At 35.9% G+C, this 23,678-nt stretch overlaps 1 protein-coding gene and 1 long non-coding RNA gene across 3 annotated transcripts; one reads left to right on the forward strand and one right to left on the reverse strand.

The window, feature by feature from the left end:
• Positions 6,240-7,711, forward strand: LOC109712557. The gene is made up of 2 exons (XR_002216874.1): positions 6,240-7,282; positions 7,357-7,711. It is a non-coding gene; the product is annotated as an uncharacterized LOC109712557 (long non-coding RNA).
• Positions 11,708-15,044, reverse strand: LOC109712987 (peroxisome biogenesis protein 16). Of its 2 annotated transcripts, XR_002217020.1 has the most exons (9): positions 14,885-15,044; positions 14,699-14,756; positions 14,334-14,556; positions 13,494-13,804; positions 12,774-13,042; positions 12,616-12,683; positions 12,472-12,533; positions 12,213-12,347; positions 11,708-11,997 (listed from the first exon to the last, which is right to left on the reverse strand). XR_002217020.1 is itself a non-coding variant. In XM_020236889.1 (8 exons), exons 1-8 carry the CDS (start codon positions 14,951-14,953, stop codon positions 12,286-12,288), a joined length of 1,122 nt encoding a protein of 373 aa, XP_020092478.1. In that variant the 5' UTR covers positions 14,954-15,044; the 3' UTR covers positions 11,708-12,285. The 2 variants fall into 2 exon arrangements, 1 of the variants encoding a protein (XP_020092478.1); XM_020236889.1 differs by having other exon boundaries at positions 11,708-12,347.

Raw genomic sequence — 23,678 nt, forward strand, 5'->3', positions numbered from 1 at the left:
CACTTGTTTAAACTGCCTGATTTAGCTCTAGGAGCCGTTATTAAATTGTACTGTCGCAGTATCTTCGAGACGAGTACTCCAGGTAGTTTAGATTACATTTACGCTCGTGCTGGTGCGCCGAGTGGATTTTTACAGGATCGTTCAGGTTGTTCCCGACTGGTGGGTGCCGTCAGAGTTGACGGTGGACCCGTATCGCCTTTTTGGCGTCAGATTGTGCCGAGGGCACATTACCTGTTGGTGGTTAGACCAGTTTGAGTCGGTTACTTGACTTTGGCTTTTCCTAATAGGCTATAATCAAAACAAATGGGTCTAACTGGTCCTACAACTAAAACTTACGTGCCCTTCACACAATCCGATGCAAAAATAGCAAACTGGGTCCACCGTCAACCGCGACGGCACCCGACAGTGCGGAATAGTCTACATACTACTGTAAAATAAGCTCGGCATTCCAGCACGAGCGTAAACTCATCCTACACTAATCTGGATATCCATCGCATACTAACAGTGACGATACAAAAGAACCACAGCTCTTAATGCTAAATTTGGTAATTTTCAGAAAGTGACAGTGTAGAATCGAAATGTTTTCTCCTAAGTCAATTCCAAGTCCAATATGTAAAATTATACTACTAGCTTAACTCCAAATTTAGATGTTAACTCTAATCCATGAATTTGAGTACTAGGAAGAAAACCCAAAGATACATGTCAATGACATAAAAACTTAGATGGTATTCCCGCGATTTCGGTAAACTTCAACCCACCTCGAAAAGCTCGTCCAACTACGGCGAGAAGTCGAAAGGAGAGGAAATCACGCGCTCGCCCGGCCTCCAACGACGCAACTGCGAGGTACGCACACTCGTACGACTCTCCGAATCGACGTCGAAATTTTTTCCGAGCTCGAGCCACTACCTCTACCAAGCATACGACCAAAAACTAGAGAGAAAAATGAGAAAATTATCCTCTCAAGTGGATAGATATGAGGGGGAGTAGGTTGTGTGGATAACCACCAACCAAAATGACAATACTACCCTTCACCAACTCAACAAGCTAGCTGGAGTATCGATATCCGATTTGGTTACTGGTACTCGGCCTCTCAGCCTGCAAGTTCTCACCCAGGGTACCGGTATCAGCCCGATACTGTACCGGTATTGTACCGGTACTCAGCATTAAATTGGCACAATCCGANGAAAGAGAGAGAGAGAGAGAGGAGGAGGAGGAGGAGGAGGCTTCTATGTTTTCGAAAGTACAGAAGCCTTCGTGCTTGTAAGTTGTTTTTGATAATAAAATATTCGATTTGATGATCGGTTTCGGTAGATATGATCTACAGTGTTGGACCTATTTAAAAATCAAATTTCATAATTTTTTTATTTCGTTTGTCTAGTAAATAAATAATCTCAAAATGAACGGTTGAAAATAAAAATTTTATAAAAATATTAATAAAAGACTCAAATTTCAAATTGGGAGTATTGATCTTACTCTTAATGTTAAGTAGAATTTTTATTAAAGGGTCATGTAATTTAGATTGTTTTACATCGTCAACTTACAAACGTATCATATCGGCGGTTAAAATAGTCATTGTTGAAACTTTGATCACTTGGTAAATAATATCAAAAAGTTATGAAATTTTATTTCTAAATAATAATAATAGCATAAATCATGCATAATAGAACCGATCGCCAAATCGAATGTTGTATCAGCGTAAACAACTTACAAATACGAATGTCTCCGTACTTTTAAAAAAAGTTTTTATAAGAACCTCTTTCTAAGTTTTTCCCTTAATGTGATTCTAAAAAAATTAGCTTTCTAGGAAAGTATTTTATTTTATTTTTCAAATTTTATAAAAATTGGTATTTTTATTTTTTCAGATTTTTTAGAAAAACAAAAAACACTAGTTTTCTATAAAATATGAAAAAAGATTTTTTCAGAAAAACTAACTTTTTTGGAACCTAATGTGCCAATAATTGAAAAGAGAACTTTTTTTTTTATGCTTTTCTGAAGAACCAAAGTACCAAACTGCCCATAATATATTTTTATTAATAGATTACCAATGATATCTTCTTATCCGTGATAATCTACTAACAAATGGTAATGACATGAATATTTTTTCGATAGAAAATATAGATGATTATCGAAATATTTCAAATCGTAAACCAAATATACCCTTCAAATAAAGTGAAATAAAATAAAATAAATGGAAACTCACTTGTATTCTAAATACTAATGCAAAAAAAATACGTGAGGCACGAAAAAAATGTACGATAAAAAAATATTTTCATTATTTTCATATATAATATTATATTTTGCATATCGCATGCAATCAATTTATCATAATATATTTTTTATGATTCCATCTGAATACATAAAAGCTTATTTGCCATTCCATCTTTTTCTTTTTTTTAAAAAAAAAGAATGCTAGTTGTACGAAATAGAGGTCTATAATTTATACTTTTTTATTTTGGAATTTAATAATTTTTTAATAATTATTAGAATAAAAAAGAAATAAAATAAGGATCAAAAGTTGAGAAATTTTATACCCGCTTTTAGCGTGTGCCATTGCGTGTTTTACTTTTATTTTTTATTTTTTTCTTTTTTGGGTTGCGTGAAGCACATTGTAGTTGCGATAATATTGGTGGGCCCATTTTGTTCGGTTGGATCCAGCTGGCCCTATCCGCACTCCACGGCCGTCCGATTTAATTTTTTTTTATTTTTTAAAGAAATACCACCTGATGGTACTCTACTGCAGCCCCCAGACCTCACCCAACATTGAAAATTTACAGTATCACACTTATATTGTATCATCGTTAGTAATAAATTAATTATATTTTTATTTTTGAAAGAATAAATAGAATACAAATATTTTTTTTCTTAACTATGATACATAGGATACCACGCCGGTAATATAACCGGTGCATTTTAAAATATTTTTCGAAGCAATGAGGTGGAACACTTATACCACGTCATTAATAATAATCAACTAATTATATCTTTCTGTTTCAGAGTAAAAGTATAATAAAAATATTTTTCTATTAACTATGATGGAAAGGGTAAAGTTAAGAGATTAATGTGATTGGTTGTGAATGCGACGTCAGTAATATAACTGTTACATTCTAAACTTTTTCTCACCCGATCTCTGCGGACCCCACCGCCCCATGATCCCTGTAATGATTCTGATGAATGACAGCTAGACACGTGTAAAATTGTAAATGGGGGGCATTAAAACTGTTTAAGAAAAAAAAAAAGAAATTCTCTTTATACAAACCCAAAAATAGAAATTAGATCTTACATCCCTTATTTTAAAATTTATAAAAATTACATAATTTTTAGTAAAAATATAAAAATTAATGTGATAAGTAAAAAAATTAATGACTCTTAAATAAAGTGGGTATAAGATGTATATCTTAGAACCTCTTATCCAGACTGTATGGGCACAAGTGAAATTTTCATTATTTTATTTTATTTTATTTTATTTTATGACAGTTTAATTCAAATTCTAACAGCATACCCCTTCATTGTACAATGTTTTTTTACCACAATAATTTTTAGGGGCAATTGCCTATATATCTTTGAAAAGTTTTCGATTTTTTTATTTACCTCTATTAGAAAGCTAATATTGAAAATACCCTTCTTGTGTTCTAAGTTCTTTCTAATATATCCCTAGAGTTAAATTCCGTTAGTGAGGTGTTAACAATTATCGTTATCTCTAAAAATTACCATTTTGCCCATTCCAATATTCCCTTATACCGTAACTAACTTTTCTTACATATCCTTCATCTAGTAAATACTTTTCTTATTTGCACTTCAAATATCAATTAATTAATTAAGCACGTGGGAGCGAGTAGATGAACGGATAAGATCGATCACAGCTAAACCAACCTTGGTGGCTGGAGGCATAGTTAGTTAATTCGGATTCGGCGAAAATTCGGTACGGATATAATTCAGATAAAATTCGTCTTTTAATTTTTAAATTCTTTGAAAAATACGGTTAAAAAACGGATTCGGCAATTATTCGGATACGTGATTTATACGGGTATTATATGTTCACCAATTAAAAATTCGAGATAAAAAATTCGGCTATATAATAAATATATAATAATTATTATACTATATATATTATTATTATAATTTTTATATATAGATTAAATATATTTAAAATTATAATAAATATATATTAATAAGAATTGGGCTCTTATGCTTTTAAAAGTACCAAATCATTGGTGCTTGTAAATTTTTGGCCCTTGAATTAAAGCATATGCGATCACTAGGCAAATGATATCGAAAAATAATAAAATTGAGTGGGTGCTAGGTACTCCAAATAAAATTTATTTTCTAGGTACTCCAAATACTCTAGATTAAGTTTAACGGAGCCGATCGACGATTCGAAAGACACAACATCGAAAACAAGCTAGAAGCACGGAAGGCTCCGTGCTTCCGATAGCATCGTAGCCTCACTCTCTCTCTCTCTCTCTCTCTCTATATATATATATATATATATATATATATATATATATAATGAGAGGGAGGTCCACAGGGAGGTCCACCGTGGACCTCCCTCTCCGGTCCACGAGGCCAAACTAGCCTCGTGGACCGCGCATAATCTCTGCTCCCCTCCGCGAGCAACACCGCGCCCTCTTGCTCCCGGCACGCGGACGGCCTCGGGCGGACGGCATGTGGACGGCCTCAGGCGAGATTGGGTCGTCGCTGCGGCNCTCCGCCTGCTCCTCCGCCTTCTCCTCCTTCCTCCTCGGCAGCGGCCTCGCCTCCCCCTCCCTCTTCAACGGCTCCTGCGACCTCTCCTCCTCCTCCTCCTCCACCGGCGGCGGCGGAGACCTCGCCGCGGGGGCGCGGCCGTGCCAGTACGCGTCGCTCTCGGAGCTCCGGGCCGCCGCGCCCGCGGCGCTCGACAACGCCACCGCGCTATGCACTGGCCCCTCCGCCTCCCCCGACCTCATTGCCGACCAGGCCGGGTGCGCCGCGTGCCAGAGCGCCGTGATCGGCCTCGCCTTTGCCCTCCTCGGTGCCGCCGGCCCAATCGCCGAGCTCGTCCCCTGAGGCATGGCCGCCACCATCGAGGTCCGGTCCCGCTCCCGGCCCTTCCTCCCCCGCTTCCGCTCCTACGCCCTCTGCATGGTCCAGGTCCTCGAGAACGTCAACGCCCTCGGCGGAGGAGGAGGAGGACGACGACAAGAGCGGAGGCGACGGCGCTAGGCTTGAGGGTAATGAGGCCAAGTTGGGAGAGAAAGAGAGGATAATTTAAGAAAATAGTTTAATAAGGTAGGGGCAAAATAGATATTTTAATTAGGTTTTAACTCTGGTATATATTTAACCCATATTTAACCCGAATTAGTTTAACAGGGAATAACTGCAGGTGTATTTTGGAATAACGGTGGAACATATGAGTGGTATTTTAGAAAGAAAAAAAAAATAGGAATAAATCAGATATTTTCAAACGTATGAGAGATATATAGGCAATTATCCCTAATTTTTAAAAGAGTTTTTAATTTTTAAAAGAGCTTAGTCGTTATAGTACGATGTATTTAATTAGTAAGATACAAATATAAATTTTACACCTTAAAATTTCTTCGCTTGTTATATATTTATGAGAGAGAGAGAGAGAGAGAGAGTAGGGCTATTATACTCTTACGATTTTAGAACCCTTCGTACTCATAAATTGTTTTAGATGATGGAGTTTCCGATTTGGCGATCCACTCAATTAAATATGATCTAAAATATTTGAAACTTCTAAAACTAAATTTCGTAATGTTTCGAAATCATAATAAAATCTATCAAGCGGGCATAAAAAAAAGGTCAAAATCGAACGACGTTCTAAAAAAGGATAATCGGATTCTTCAATTTAAGATCAGAGTTATTGATCTTTATCTAAGTAATGAGTAGAAGTCTCTATCAAAAATTCAATCTATTCCAATTCTTTTACACCGTTAAACTAGCAAGAATCTTATAGTGGCCATTAAAAATTGTCAATTTTGTGATCATTTGTTCGTAAAGTAAATGGTATCGAAAAATTATGAAATTTAATTTTCAGAAGTTTTAAATACTCTAAATAATATTTAACGGTATAGATCGCCGATTTGGAAGCTTTATCATAAAAAACGACTTATGAGTATGTATGAAGGCGATCGTCTTTATAAAAGAATAGTAATCCAACTATATATATATATATATATATATATATATATATATATATATACAAATAAAAAATTTTTTCTTTTGCGGTGGGCCCCGCATGGGGCTACACATGGCAGCCACGTGGCTTGCGACCTGCAACCCTTTACTTTTTCTTTTCTTTTTTTTCTTTTTTTTTTTTGTGCTTAACTATAAAAACACTTCCTGCATTTTACCACGTTGAGATGCCTCCTCTATGAACAAATCTGATCGGAGGTGGTTCATAATTCTCCCCGTACAATCCGATCGGTCGGATTTGGCAATCCGCTCGGAAATTAATTCTCGATCGATCGCATCACTCGTGACGATTTTACAATCAAATTCGATCAGTCGGATTTGGTGATTCGCCCCAGGTCGAATTCGGCATTCCGAATCGGTTTTGAACCTGAGAGTTCGGGGTTTTACATATGAGATCGTGCATATCCCTAAGTAAAACTTTTTGAGCGAATCTTTTGAAGAGTTTTACGAGAGAAAAATTAGGGTTTTGAGAGAGCCATACAAAGAGGAGAGAAGAATACAGGTTGTAGTGTTCCGATCTAGAAGAGGAGAATGGAGAACATTGATTGGAGTGGCTCGTTCAAAACGGTGTTAAGGAGTTCTTCGATAGAAAAGTTTTTTTTTCTTGTATTAAAGGTGATATCTTTGGGGCAGTGTCGGAGAAGATATTGTACTCTTAACTACTGCAAAAATCTTTATGATTCAATCGAGGAGGCAACTGATAGACCCGCCAAGATATCAGATAAAGAATGTGAGAAATTATATCGCAAAATCGTTGAAATTATTAGATAGCGGATTACACGATAGCATTTTCCACCATGTTTCGATGGCGGTAAATTAAAGCCCTAAGACTTTGGCTGAAACTGAAAAAAGAGTTTAAACGAGGGAAAGACGGCATAGAATAAAGTGTTCTTCATCCACAAATCGGCGAACTCGAAATATAAGGAGGGGACTTCCACGGCGAAGCCTCTAAGTAACTTTCAGAATGTTGTGAACCAGGTAGACAAGATGAAGATGGTGTTGTTAGATGAGGAACGGTCGAGATGGGGGACGACTGAGAATCGAAGATCATAGACCTGGGAGATATTGTGCTTATCACAAGTTTGAGGTACGTACGAACTGGTGCTAAAGAATATATTGTTCGACACGCCGCAGATATTCACTTACAACTATTGTCGACAGGGTGCTAGAACAAAAAGGTTACTGCAGTGTGTTCGGCGATGGCCAGTGGAAGCTAACCAACAAATCAATAGAAGCAGCCAGAGGTGCCAAGCATTGGCTCTTTCTACTTAATATAGGGAAAGCTCAGCAAGTGGGGAGGTGAAAGAAGCAGGGAAACTACGCACCTCAAAGCTATGGCATCGACAATTAGGACATATAAGCCAAAAAAAAGTATGTCAATTTTGGCTAATATAATACTTTTTCTACTGATAGTTGTGGAGCGAAAAGGTGTGACAGTTTGCAATCCTTTGGGAGGAATGTTGCCGTAAGATTGACAGCCGCAGTTAAATGAATAAACTCACCAAACTTTCAGCTACATGATGAGCAATCTGGCTTGAAAGAAATAGTGTTATTTTTAGGGGACGAGGCTCAAGCCCAACTCAAGTTCTTCGCCGTATACATTCATTCCAACAGGATTGGTTAGAACAATGCCGTTAATTATATACTCGTTGCTTAATCCTTCTCCCTATTCTTTCATCCATTTCCCCCTCTATCTCTTTTCATTTTTTGATGTTTTGTTTTCTCCTTTCTTGAGGTCTTGACTGCCTTCTTTATATTGTCAAGTTCATACCACTTTATGAATGAAGCGAATAGCTTGCTATCTTTTTTTTTAAAAAAAAAAAGAAAAAGAAAAAGGAAAAGGTGTGACAGTTAGTTATCTTATGGGTAAGCAACGAATTTCATTTTAGACCTTTTTTCCCCAAAAAAGAACTGGTGCTTAGATCTTATTCATAATAATATATGTCATATGATTGATAAGAAGACTCTTTTAGAGTATGTTCTTGTTTCATAACTTTCAGTAATAATTAATCACCCTCTTTTAAAAGTTTGGACATATGGTTTAAAATCAAAAGAGCAGGTGCTCACGTGTTCAAGCAGTTTCACATCTCTGCTGAGAAGGGGACTAGGAAAAAGAGCATATGGGCGGATAACAGGGGTAAATATAGAGAGGTTCTTTTGAGAAGTAGTGTCAACAAAAGTAGTATTAGACTGGAGAAAACAGTGCCTGAAAGAACACAAAGAACTGGGGTTGCTGAGAGGATGAACTTGACGATCTGCGAGAAGATCAAGAGTTTTCGGATTCGAGGTTAAGGGTCGAATGATGATTAGATCTGGATAATTACTTTTTGTCTGTGTGTTTCTGTTCTTTTGTATATATATATTTTGTATGTATATCTTCGTGACAGTAATCGGCTGATTCAACCGTCCTAGTTTTTTGTTTCGAGGTTAAGGGTCAAATAGTAGTTAGATCTTGGTGTAATTATTTTTGTCTATGTGTTTCTGTTCTTTAATCTTTTTAATTTAAATTTTTATTAGCCTAATTTTTAGGTTGAGAGTCAAACTGATTCAAGATTTATTAACTTAATTTTATTGTTGCTTAGGTTTATATATGAGTCTCGATCTATCAAAGATTTACAACATCTTTGATAGATGTAAGTGAGAACACACAAACATTTTTTGATCCAAAAAACTTCAAAATGATTCAAGTCTGAATTAAACCCAAACAGCAAGCTATATCTTACCAGTATCCCTTATGCGTCTTGACACATTTATAAATCTGCAAAATATGGGTCGTCCAACCACGTAGCTGACATATATTAGGTGTGTAACAGACGACACATATCTGGTACAGACAGAGCATTTAAAAATGAAGCATCTGTGGCTCTGCGCATCATAGAATGAACTCTCAATACATCAATTTGTAATTACATTGTACCATTGTGACCGTACGCATTAGTTGATACTACGTCCTGTTCAATTGAATGCTAAGAACAATTAATTGGAAGCAATAGATCTTTCAGATTTATGAAGGTACCACACTAGAAGATGGCAACAGTTGGTAGAAATTATTGGACTCTTTCCCAGAATAGCTACACACATAATTCCTACATATCTGAACAGCATAACTACAGATTGTAACAATTTATTGATCATTGAAGTCTCAACTAACATTTAGATGGATCATGTAGTGCACTACTCTTTCTCAACTGCCGATTGTGCTGTTGCCTACTCGATATCTTGTTAAATCTTAAATGGGCTCAATAGAGGATTGCAGAGGAAAACAATTGCTTACTAAATCCAATGAAGAAATGTAATTAGCAAAGCACTGTAAGTGACTACCGCAAACGAAAATAATGATTGTTAAATAAAAAAAAAAAAAAAAATCAAGTACAATTGGCAGAGAGGAGAATTACACAGTACCTGCTTAATCGAGTTGGTTGAGTGGTGGGGTTGAATTGGGGAAAGTGCTGCCCCACAATGAAAAATGTAGCTCAGAGGAGGGGCAAAAAAATTTAATGTGTGCTAATGATAGTTAGGTACTAACAACAGTCAGTTAACTACCGGTAAGCAAACTATAGTAGAGATAAACGTGCGGAAACAGAACCTTGAGGAATAGTCGTGCAAATAATAACTTTAATGGGTTTGACGAATATACATACTTGATGTGTATGTTTGAAAAATCTCAGGACAAAACAAGCCAATGATCAACAAATAAGGAAGAATTAATGCCTATGATGCCCCTACTACAGTTCTAATATCGGAATGGTGTTATGATCATCCCAATTCTTATTTGGTTTTTCTATTGGGTTTGGTAATCATATTAGAACTATTGTTTTGATTCTGGGCCTATAAATAAGAGGCTCCCCTCTTTTACAATCAATGGTCATTTATTTTAACGAAAAAGAGTTATTCTTATTGACTTCTAGTATAGGCTAAGTTATAAGAGAAAGCCCCCTCTTCTACTTGGAGCAAAAGGGCGTTCGATAGAAATCCAAACAACTTAGTATTTGAGCTATAGTTAGGAGTAGAAGATCCTAAAAGATGGATGATTAATAGGCAACTTTAAGAGGCTAAAGTGTTATAGTAACAGAAGCGGAACTATGTTAGTGATGAAAAGATTTAATAGAGCAGAATAAAATTCTACCTTAAGCAACTTGGCAACTATTCAACTCTTGTATATTAAAATGGTATCCAAGGTTGCAATTCCAATTTCACAAATAAAAGTTCATTTCAGTGAAGTTCGAATTTTTATTCTTCTGGCAGTTTCAAATTCATTTTCAGTCATTTCATCTAAAGTAATTTTGCAAATATAAAAAATATGCAAATATACGGATCAAACTTCAACATATTTGGAGATAACAGTTTCTTCTTACCGCAAAAACTATGAACTTAGAAGTGAAGAGCAATTTGAAGAAATGACCTTAAATCTAAATTTGGATATAATAATTTTACTCCTTTTTGGGCTAAAATTTTGGAAATTACGGAACTGTTTTTTTTTTTTTTTTTGAGAGAGAGAAAGGTAGCATGCTACCCGCTTCGTTTATTTTATTTAGAAATAAACTTAGCTGGAAATGTGAATCAACTAGGATTCGAACTTGGAAATTACGGAACTGTTATAACACATTACAGTTAGATAATCAAATGAGCATAATAATTCATCTAAATAGCAAAATTATATTTGTCAGCTAAACATTAATGACAAGTATTCAATGTGGAAATTTGTAAGCTAGGATTTAAAAAAAAAAAAAAAAGTTTGTAGATCTACATCAATTTGTGTAGATCTACATAAATCAATGGCAGCCATGGAACTTAAAAGAAAAAGGAAGAAGATTAATTGACTTGTTAGACTATGCTGAATATGCAGAGATTTTTCAAACCATAAAACCAAACTCTCAGTGTTTCAAAAGGCTTTATCTGATAAGTTCTCCACATTGTATACTAACTGCATACCGCTAAAGTGTTCCATATAGAGGTGTCAACGAGCCGAACACGAGCGAGCTAGGGCCGGCTCATGTTTAGCTTGTTTATGAAACGAGCCAATCTCGAGCTAGCTCATTAAAGTATCGAGCCTAAAAACTCAGCTCGTTTATTAACGAACCGAACACGAGCTAGCTCATGGACAACTAGTTAAAAGATTAGAAAGAATATATATAGGATATAAATTTTCGAGATCTTATCCATTAGACTTTGATCTAATTGTTGAAATTTTATACATAAATGGACCTTTTTATAATTGAGTTGGGCATTATATTTAGGTTGGGATAAAAATTAAATAATAAAAATCTGTATTTTATATATATATATATATATATATATGTATTCGAACTGTTGTCGAGCCAAACACCAGTGAGCTGACCCTAGCTCGTGTTCGGCTCGTTTATAAGCAAGCTAAAAAATTCAGCTCGTATTCGACTCGTTTACTAAACGAGCGATTTGATCTCGAGCTCATTTCGAGCCAAACACGAGATGGCTCCCGAACAGTGAGCTGGATTGCCACCCCTAGTTCCATATCACAAATGAACTGGCAAACTATTAGAAATAATTTATTACCTGCCAACAAATTAAGTACTATAGAGCAAAAAGTTGCTGACATCTTACATAAGTGTGAGCAAACTCCTATTAACAAAGCAAGTAGTAACCAAAATATGCCAAAAATTTGTAAACCAAGATATGTCTTCCTCTATAAAAAAAGGTAGTGAATCTTCTCACGTCAAACCAAGACAACAGACGGTTGAGCAACATTGCATCCTTCATTTGATAGAGTACAGCTAAACGATTGAAAGATAATCACTTTGTCCATGCATCTTTCAAAGGTGTTTCCTATATATTTGATAATGATATTACATGTTAGTTGATTACATCAATAATATGTTTAATTGAAATTCCAGATGCCATTCAAGGAATAACGATTGGTGGCCTAGTTTAGCAGTCCATAGACGTCATAACGCACTTTTTAAATTACCTCATCCTAATTACCAACTAAACATCTATACAAGGATTTGTGTTTCATAACTGGAGAAGCTCGGTTCATTTACCAGATTATGAAGAGAAGCAAATCCATAATGGCCACCAAGGAGAAAAATGGCCTCAGTAATTGTTTGCTTATCCTTATGAACCTGATGTATACGTGTAGCGTGTCTGAGCTCCAACTATTAGCTCTACAACCTTAGCTGCATGAGGAATGAAGCAAGAGTAAACCACCATGTACTTATATTTTAACTCAAAGCAATAAAAAACAACAATAAAAGTAGTAACTAAATGTAAAGGGTCAAGCAGAGCGAAAGCCATACGCACCAGTGAGAAAGCCAAATAATGGAACTGGGCTCAAATATCTATCAGCCTTTTCAAGATGATGCCTGAGAATACAACATGTTAAGAGTAAGAACAAAAACTAATAAACAAAAGCTGTAGTATAGATAAGAAGATGTGTATAATTACTTGGTATACTTGGTGAAGAATGGGTCTCTCATGATATAAAGCGCCCATATCAGCTTTCTTCTTTTTAACTGGGACATGCCATATAATACCCATAATCAGCACTTCACACAAGAAGTAAAAAAAAAAGAATCCATCTTAAGGAATTTAAGTGCACTTGCCTCATCTTTTTCAGAGGTAGAGAGCTGATAAAATTTCACTCCGACTCTGTGAGGTCGACTAGCAGCATGCAATAGGATGCTCATACTACTGAGATCTACAGCCAGTGACACTAACCAAGGTTTCCACGATCTAATCCCGTATTTTCTTATGAACATCACATATATAAGCGGTCTCAAGATAGAGAGAATCTCCCCAACAAAAAATAAACGGCCCGAAAGCCCTTTCTCTGACCAAATACTTGACAGCGTAGGTTTTTCTACCACCAAAGCTGAAGAAAAATCGACAATACATAAAGAACTTGTGAATTTTCAACAACACAAAGTACAATACAGCTCAACAATCATAGAACTGATTAAAATAGGTTAAAACGTACAGAGACTACGAACTATAGACCCGTTTGAAATGGGTACCAGAATCTCAAACATACTGATTTCAATCACCTAACCTTTCAGTATCTCCAATTTCAGTGCCTCTCAGTCATAAGATAATGATATTGTGATTCTTTTCAAATTAGCAGAATTTTACATTACTTGATGGGATATTCTATAACTATTTCCTGACGAAACTGTTTAGTTCTGATAAAACTTGATTGAGAGGAACTGAAATAAAGCATAAGGGAAAGTTAGGTACTAAATTCATAATTTAAAATTTAGATACTCACTTCAAAATGCAGTATAGTTCAGCTAGTCTTTGCAGGTTTTTCACCTCTAAAATATTACCAGGAGGCTCAAAAGGATGTCGAAGTCTATTCAACAACATCGGGTCCAACGCCATTTTAGCATTCTCGCCAAACCTGCTCAGTGCAGACATAGCTCTCCCCTCCAGATTCTTCGGCACAATCCCATTATGATTTTTTGAATACCCATTTTGATGACCATTCCTCACATAGCCACCAGGCCATCCATTAGCCCTCATACCACCACCATAGTCTTCGGGAACATCTAATATCTTCTCCTCATTCACCACCTCCCCTCCTTGTAGAAGCATCCTGTACCCGCTATCGCGGAAAGCAGCTAATCTCACCAGTGCCCTGAATTGCAAACAACCCCAAGTTGCCGTGTCACAAGCAAGACAAAAAAAAAAAAAAAAAAAAAAAAAAAGAACCGACGGAGCATGTTCTACATGCTTGTTTACCCCTACTTGTACTTCTACTTTCAGCTGCAGCCACTGATAGCCTCTATCATAACAAGAAGATGAAATGAAATTCTCACCTCCAAAATGAGCGGACGAGGGGGTCTTATATATAGTGCCTCCCCCTGGCAGCACTACTCGAACAGCACTTCCATCAAACAACAATTCATTATATAACATAACCTAAGCTCTTGCCGGGCCCAGCTTCTCAAACAGCTTTTCTGCTCGCTTTCGATTGCGACAGCAAGCTCAAACTGAGCTTCTAGCGTCAAAAAGCAGAAAGTCTAATTTGAAGCTTCTGATTCAAGCTAAGGCAGAAGCTGACAGAAACTTCTTTGTGTGTCAGATCAACAGCAAGGACAGACAGGCTGACAGACAGCCAGCCCCTAACTAACTTGAAGATTAATTCATGAGGCAAGGGGTCTTACTTCACTCCCTCGGCGACGGCGAGGAAGTTCCACTTCCCCTTCTCCCCGAACAAATGCTGAGCACCAACTTCAACCACGGTCTCCGCATCTTTGAGAATCGACACGAACAAAGACCACGGAAAACCCGACTTCTCGGGCTTCACCGGAAACCCCCGCCCGGGAGGCGGCGCCGTGTCAATTATATGCTGGTTCACGGTTCCGACTATGCCCAAAACCGCATAAACTGCACCCCCCCCCCAAAAAAAAAAGAGAAAAAAAAAAGAAGAAAAATCCAATACATAGCCCTCAAAAAACCACAATTCCCACAAAATTATCATTTACGAATCTACGCGGAAAAGGTAAATGTTACCGAAATTTCACAGAACCTGCTTCGGGGCCGATCTCGGAGTTGGAGAAGCGCTCGGGGAGGAGCCAAGTGATGCCCTAATCGATCGAATTCGACGAGATTAGGATCGGATCGGATCGGATCGGATCGGATCGGATCGAACCGTGCGATTTGAGGAGAAATTCCTATGAGAAAGGAAAACAAAAATCAAAAATCGGGGGCTTACGTTGGCTAGGGATTCGAGGGAGCGGACGAACTCCCGGTTCGTCCGCACCCAAAGCTTGTAGGCGTCCATGGCGTTCTTCGTCGTCTTCTTCCTTCTCCTCCTAATCCGATTCTAGTCGCCTCCCCCAGGACATGTATATATGATTTTTTATTTGTTTTTTTTTTTTTTTTTTNTTTTTTTTTTTTTTTTTTTTTTTTTTGTTAACGCCGTGGGAATATGAGTTGGTCGGAAAGGGCAAACGCCGTTGGGAATCTTGGGATCAAGTTCGTGTACCGCGTCCATGAAAGTGTACAGCTGGGATTAAAAATAGAGTTTTATAAATTTACTAAAAATTATAATTTTTTAATATGCTTTTACTAATAGCCCAATTTTAAAAGTAGGAAAAGGCGCGGTGCGTGTAATTTTTTAATCATAAAATTATCTCCATATTTGCACAGTATTAGTAAAAAAAACTTTACAAGACACATGGCGTATAATGCTGCGCGTTTCTTAAAGCGATCCAACGATTAAAAAGTCCTAAACATGAATGCTTCTATGCTTTTAAAAGTGAAGGAGCTCGACTTTTAACTTTTGATATCTCTTCAAAATTATCAATACTATTTTTAATACTATAAATTAATAATTTATATAAAAAATATCCTCCATCAGGTGGATTATTGTGTACCTAGTTGCATGTAATTGTAAATAGGGATAATAGCTTATATGTTTTTCAAAACTTAAAAATTATCTTATTTATTTTTTGAGAATCAAGATATTCTTGTTGATTTTAAAAAATTTCGTGAAACAACCGTTGTACTCAAGCTTAAGCTGGCCTGGGCTCGAGACTTTTTAATCGGCCTATGACGTGGGCTTGAATTAAATGGGAGAAAATTAATATGCTAGGAACCTAGCGTGACTCGAACTCAGGACCTCCTGCTCTGATACCATGTGAAACAACCGTTGTACTCTAAAAGCTTAAGCTTTTAGATAACGGTATTTTAAACATTTTTATATTTTTTACAAATTTCTTCAAATATTCTCATTTTTCCTAGGGTTTCCTAATGGGATTAGATTCTGTAAAAGTATTTTGATAATTTTGAATAAATTTAAAATTTTTGAATAATTGTAAGTGGTAAATAAGCAAAATCTCATATAAATAATAGCGTGGTACTATGTGAAGGTAATCAATTTATTTCCTATTCAAAAATTACTCTGATTTTTATGTATGATTCAATTACATGAATATCTTTTTTGTCTACTTAAATTTATTTATTTTTATTTAATATCATATGAGTCTCATGTTGATCTTAGTTAATAATTAATTCTAAAGTTAGACTATACTTTTCTTTGTGAATTTATTTTCTACTTTCTCTAAATTAGCATGATTTTTTTGTTTAGTATTCGTATAGTTTAGTAATTAATTAGTTTTATTTTAGTATAAATTCATCTATATTATTTCCTTTAAGCTGATTAAAAAGGCATAAATAACTGATTATGGGCCAAAAAGAAAAGTTTAGTTTTTAGACAGATTATATGAGTATTTCTGATAATTTTGAAGATTAGAAGAATATTTTTGATATTAACACTTTTAGATGGATTTTATGTAATTAAGGTTGTGCACGTGAAATTATCCTTTTAATATATGTATTGAGTAAAAAAAGAAATGAACGGTGCATATCTATAATCTATAAATCTATAATCTATCTACAAACATATATTATTTCCCAATAATTTTGCTGACGTGGCGCAACATTCTTGCTTTGAGAATTTTTTTTTCTCATTTAGATAGCTTGCTTACCCTCTCTCTCTATGTAACTCCCATGTCCCCCGTCTTCTCTTTCCCTTCCTGTGTCACTTCGTTTTCCTCCTCTTTATAACTCCTCATTCTTTTCCACAGCCACCATATTCTCTTTTTCTCTCTATATAACTCCTATGTCCTTCCTTCTTCCCTTCTTCTCCCCGCGTCCCTCCGTCTTCCCCCTGCCATGACTCTCCATTCTTCTCTAACCACTACGAGTCTTTGCAAAAGAGATACTACACATCATTTTTAATCCAAATCCTTACAATGTTCAATCGAACGATTGATATAAACCGATCATTTCCTCATCAATATATCCAATGGTCGAGATCATACGAGATTTGTTGGCACTTTTTCCACACGCTCTCTATAAACCCTCTCTACTTTATCTCTCACACTCCTTTTAGGATTTCTGCCTCTTTTGTACCCTGAAGCTATACTCAAAGCGGCATCATAGAATGATCCCCTTCGGGATCAACAGAGCCCTTTAGCCGAAGAGGGACTTTATTTGCTTCGTGAAGTGGCCGAAGGTGGTGCGGATCCAGTGGCAGAGTAGGATTCTCATGCAGAGGTTGAAGGCGCTCCCCACTTTGAACCAATTCATCAAGACCCTTGATAAGAACCTTGCTAAACTACTAATATTCTTTTTTTTTGTTTTAGAGATTTTGTTAATATAATTGTATCATCTCTATTGAATTACTTGTAGTATTTATCCATCACTAATCTCTCTCTCTCTCTCTACGAATGCTCAAGAAGTTTTGGCAAATCTCGCCCACGGTTCAAAATCGCCTCAAATTGGTAGGGTTTCGCATTATTTTCTATTGATTTCGTCTTTGATCGATCTAATTTTTGACTCTATAGATTGGATCCTTGAGGTGGGGAACAAGGCGTCAAATGTCGTTGGGGAGATTCTTCACAAGTATTTTCGCCAAAGGTTCAACATCATCGACAAAGAGGATCTTAGTCTTTGGTACCCTTATTGCTCGTCTCTGCAAGGGAGAACCCATAAATTTTGGACATATTATGTGATTTATTTGTATGTACGATTGTTTACATTATTCATGTTTCCTGTATACTGTTTAATTTTAAAGATTTTATATCTTGCAGACGTGTATTTATCTTTTCTTGTAGTCTAACACTTTCTTGACCTTGAGTTTAATTGTATAGATTGTTGAGTGTATACAGATAAAAAATTATTTTAGTAGTTTTTTACCAATTCTTGCAAACTATTTAAACTAATGTTCTTCATTTCATATTAGAGTATTATTTTCTATGTATTTGATGAACTATACATTTAAGACTTATTTCTCCAAACTATTATCGATAATCAACAATAACTAAAAAAAATAATTGCTTTGATAATATCTACTCGCCACATCGTACTGGTAACTACACTAGTTAAATAGAAAAAAGAATAGCATGAATACTCCCCATTAAAAACCAAAGCCATTATTCTTGATCAAGATATCAAAACATATTTCGTAAAAAAAATTTAACTTATGTAGATCAAATCAAGTTGTTAAACTAACAAATACAATGAATCAATTGCTAAAATAATACAGCTAAATAAATTAGTATAAGCATTGAACTTTTATTAAATTGAACCTTTAATATCATTAAATAATTTATAGTTCTGCTATGATTTTTTTTAAAAAAAAAGATTTTGAGCCCAAATACTCTACAAAAATTAATTCTAGTGTTTACATATCTATCTATCTATCTATATAGTGTATCACCTGTCTATCTATTTTTAATTGATTCAATTAATATAAATAATTAATTAGTTATCAGTTATTTACACTTTAATAAAATTTGCAGTATTATTAGCCAAAAAAAGGATTTAAAGAAGTTAAATTTAACAAAGGCTCTTAAAGTTACAATTTTCTTTTTCAATTTAATTAACGAAATTAACTTAATTCAAAATACTAAAGTTAAAAGTGTCGATCAAAAAAATAAAATAATTAAAGGACCAACTTTAATATGGTCAATAATTAAAGGATCTGCTTTTAAAGGTCCCTGTATATTTTCACTGAAAATAAAAAGAATTTTTGGGCTTTTCTTTTGGCCAATTTGCATAAAAATTCATCAAGATTTTGTAAAAGTAGGCAGCCTTTTTAGATTTTATAGATTCAGTCCGAATTTTCAATAAACTGACCAAAATACTTTTATTTCTCTTTCTCTCTCTTCACGTTCGTTTTTTTTTCTGTACGGTTCTTCCTTTCTTTCTCCTCCCACTTTCTCTCCTTTCTCATCCTCCCCACATCGACGTTAACTACACGCTCCTTTCTCTTACTTCACCTGTACGTCAGTCGATACTGGCTTGATATAGATAGATTGCAAATCCAAGTTATGACTGTGGATGTACCAAACGGCGATAGCGGTTCCCAGTTTTTGAGAACAACGGAAGAGGAGACAAAGGGCGAGGAAAATACATAAAAAAAGATGCAGAGGGAAAGAAAAAATTATATATATTATATTATATATTATATATTTATATATTATATCTGATATTATAAAACAAAACACAGTATGGTTAGGCTAGAATACTTTTAGCTAGTATCTAGGGTTGTGCTTACGTGGTTTTTACCATTGTGGAGAGATAGTGAGTTGAGATTGACGGTGTAGTGGTGAGTAGGTTGGACATAGTCATTGAGTCTGCAAGACTATATAGTACATTCAAAGTATATCCATGCTAAAAACCTAAAGCACCTATCGGGGGGGTGATATTTGAAAATTCCTATGCTTAACAGTACCCAAGTTAATGATGTCTTTAAATATAATATATATATAAATAATAAATAATATACTATATAATATATATATTATTATATATACTTATATTATAATATATATATATAATTGAGCTCCTATACTTTTACAAGTACCAAGTTATTGATGCTTGTAGATTTTCGGTCATTGAATTAAGAGAAGTGGAGTTAGGATGATGTGGGTCTCTTAGAGTTGAGTGGGTGGTTGGTTAAATAGTATAATCTAAATGTTGAAAATGATTAAAAGCGTAGATCTAGCGGTAAAAAATTTACAAACACCAAGTGCTTGGTGCTTTTATAAGCACCATAGCCGGACTCTCTCTCTCTCTCTCTCTCTCTCTCTCTCTCTCTCTCTATCTCTCTCTCTCTCTCTCTCTCTCTCTATATATATATATATAGAGTCCGGCTACTATACTCTAAGAAGTACGATCGCCTTCGTACTCATAAGTTGTTTTCAATGATAGAGCTTCCGAATCGACGATCCATACCGTTAAACATTATTTAGAGCATTTAAAACTTCTAAAAGTCAACTTTTATAATTTTTCGATATCATTTACCTTACGATCAAAATCTCATAAAATTGACAATTTTTAACGGTCGCTATGAGATATTTGCTAGTTTAATGGTGAAAAAGAATCGGAATATGTTGAATTTTTGATAGAAAATTCTATTCACTACCTAAATAAAGATCAATAACTCTGATCTTAAATTGAAGGATCCGATCATCCATTTTTAGGATGTCATTCGATTTTAACCGTTCATTTTATACTCGCATGATGGACTTTATAATGATTTTGAAAAATTACGAAATTTATTTTCTAGAAGTTTCAAATACGCTAGATCATGTTTAATGGTGTGGATCGTCGATTTGAAAAATCCAACATCTAAAACAACTTATGAGTACGGAGGGCTCTATACTCATAAGAGTATAGCAGCCCTACTCTCTCTCTCTCTCTCTCTCTCTCTCTCTCTCTCTCTCTCTATATATATATATATATATATATAGAATTATGCTACTATACTATCAATAGTACCAAGCCTTTGGTACTATTGAATTTTCGGCCGTTGGATAAAAAGATGTGCGGTTATGATGATAGTGATCCCCGGTTAAATTGATAGCGGTCCTCTAGGGTTGAGTGGGTGGTTGGTTTAATAGTATAATCTAACGGGTGAAAATGATCAAAAGGTTGATCTAACGGTAGAAAACTAATAGCAGGGCTACTGTGCTATTAGGAGCACAGCAGCCCTTGTGCTTCTAACTTTCTAACCACCCATCAAGTTTGATGGGTGGTTAGAATGAGAGAGGAAAGAGATATTGGGGAGAAATTGGGAGTTAGAAAGTTGATGAGTGGTTAAAAAGTTAGGAGCACAAGGGCTGCTGTGCTCCTAATAGCACAGTAGCCCTGCTCATATATATATATATATATATATATATATATATTTTTTTGAAAAAATCAATAATGTACAGTTATGACGCTGAAGAAAAAAAAAAAAAAAACAGAAGTCGCCAGTATTGTAGAAGAGGACAAACTTGTACTGTTTGAGAGCAAAGTTGCACTACTTGAGAATATATTGCACTGTTTAAAATAAAATTGTGCAATATAAAATAGAAAGTTGCACTATTTTTGGACTAAATTGCACTAGTTGACGAAGTTGCACTATTTAAAACGAAAGTTGCACTTAGAGAGTAAATTGTACTGTTTGAGATAAAATTGCATCATTAGAATAAGTTTGTCTCAAATAGTGTAACTTAGTCTTAGACAAAATTAGATAATCTCCCAGCTCCTCGCCCGCGCCCACATGCTCCCCGAGCTCCACTCCCTCCACCGCCACTTCCTCCTCCCCTCATCCTCCTCCGCCTCCTATGCAGTCGCCGCCGCCGTCGCCGTCATCTCCGTCTTCGCCGTCACCTCTCTATAGTTAGTCGCCTCTCTGCAAATTGGCCACTTATATTTCTTCTTTGTTATTTTTATTATTTTTATTTTTTATAGGATTTGTTTTGGTTTTTAATTATTTGCATATATATTTTATATCATCCTAGCTAGATTTGGTATGGTTATATCAAAACATCAGATAATTCTATTTAGATCCAATATGTTCATGTACAGTTGATTTCTCTTCTATCATAAGAGATTAGAAGTGTCCTTATATGAGTCAAAAGGTGTCCATTGATATTATTTGCAAAGAGGATGGTCATTTGCTTGTAAGGTGCACTATGAATCTCTTATAAAAAAAAAAAAATCGTTCTTTAGTTCTATGCGATGATAAAGGTGCACTTTATTAGGCATCAATCATTCTTTAGTTCTATGATTGAGATGACGGCAGCGGCGGCGGAGACGACGGCAGTGGCGGCGGAGATGACGGCGACGACGACAGCAGTGATGGCGAAGACGACGACGATTTCCGTGGCAAAGACGACGGCGATAGTTGCAGAAAAGGCGGAGGAGGACGAGGGGAGGAGAGGAGGAAGAGGTGGAGGTGAAGGAAGTGGAGCTCGAGAGCATGTGGGTGCGGGCGAGGAGGTTGGAGATGGTACAATTTTGTCTGAGCCTAAGTTGAACTATTTGAAACAAAGTTATTCAAAATAGTACAATTTTGTCTTAAACAATGGGTGCAACTTATTCTCTAACAGTACAATTTTTTTTCTTCTTCTCTCTTCTTTCTCTTAAACAATGCAATATAGTCTCAACAGTGCAATAAGGTCTAAAAATAGTGCAATTTTTATTTTATATGGTAAAATTTTGTCTCAAACAGTACAACTTATTTTCTCAAACAGTATAACTTTGGTTTCACACAGTGCAATTTTGCCTTCTTCTTCTATTTTCTTTGTTTTTAGCGGCACCAACACATGATGATTTTTTTTCAAGAGAAAATTTTTTTTTTTTTATTTTTTTCTTTCACCCTCTATTTCCTTTTCTATAACCGTACCTCATCCCTCGCCCTTTGCCATAGTTGCCGCATCTCTGCCCCGACGCGCTCTCCCTCCCCATCGTCCTCAAAACTTGCGATACTGTCTTGCCGTTGCTGTCACCATCCACGACCATGTATTCTGTCATATCGCGATCTGTGCTATATTCGAGTAGGCGTTGGCGGAGATGGGAGCGAGAGAGGAGCGCGGCATTGACATCAAGGTGGTGGAGGAAGAGGAGAAAGGACAGAAAGAAGGAGGAGAAAGAGAAGAAGAAACGGCTAGGAGGAAGAAGACAAACTGTACAGAAAAAAAAAAGCATGAAAAAAAGAAAGAGAAAGAGGAATAAGGACATTTTGGTCAATTTATTAAAAATCCGGACCTGATCTGTAAAATCCAAAAAGATGGTCTAGTTTTGCAAAAATCCAAAATCAATGAATTTTCTATGCAACATTTTTTTTAAATTAATTTTTTTTTTCTTTTTGAGTGAATGCCCTTAGGCAAATTTCACTTTGGCAAATTTCATTAAGTAGCAGAGCATAATAGAAAATATACGGGAGATAACATCAAGCAGTCAATGACCTCAACACTAAGACAAAGAAAAAGATGAAATTGAAGGTCCCTAAACCTCAACAGTAAAATAGAGTTTTATAGATTACTATAATAGGTTGGCACCTAAACCTTAAAACTCTATAATTTTTTACTCTATTTTTTATTATTTGGCTTAAATTTGGAAAAATAAATAATTTGACATAAAAAAATCCACCACCACCTTCTCCTTGCTTTAACCACTCCCACTACCTTCTCCTTGCTCAAACCCGCCAACTCCCCACCCCTCCCACCTTCATCAACACCCTCTATCGTGATGACCCTACACGAAAAATCCACCAATGTCTCACCTCGAAGCAAAAGATCCTGTGGGTGGCGGCGGCGACGGCGGCCAATGGCTAGGAAAAATGCCGCAATCTCAAGGAGAAGGAAGCAGTAGAGATAGAAGAAAAGGAGTAGGAAGTCATGCGGCAGCTGCGGCGGCGGCGGCGACGCAAGGCGCCGAGGAAGTGGAGGGGCGCATGGTTGACGGAGTGGGAAAGCCCGTGAGAATCGCCAGCGGGTCGAGGAGGTGGTAGTGGAAGATGTATGGGGAAAGAAGAAGGAGGTGGGATGAGTTCTCTGGAAAAAAAAAAAAAAAAAAAGTGATCTATGCTCTTTTTTCTCCAAAAAACTTCGTTATGAGTCTATTACTCTCTTTATATTTCAAAAAGTTATCCAACATGTCTTTTATAAAGTTTCAAGAATTATAAAAAATATACTGTAATAGACTATTACTCTGTATTGGGTGGT

The sequence above is a fragment of the Ananas comosus genome, linkage group 7 (genome assembly GCF_001540865.1).
Source record: "Ananas comosus cultivar F153 linkage group 7, ASM154086v1, whole genome shotgun sequence".
Taxonomy (NCBI): Eukaryota; Viridiplantae; Streptophyta; class Magnoliopsida; order Poales; family Bromeliaceae; genus Ananas; species Ananas comosus.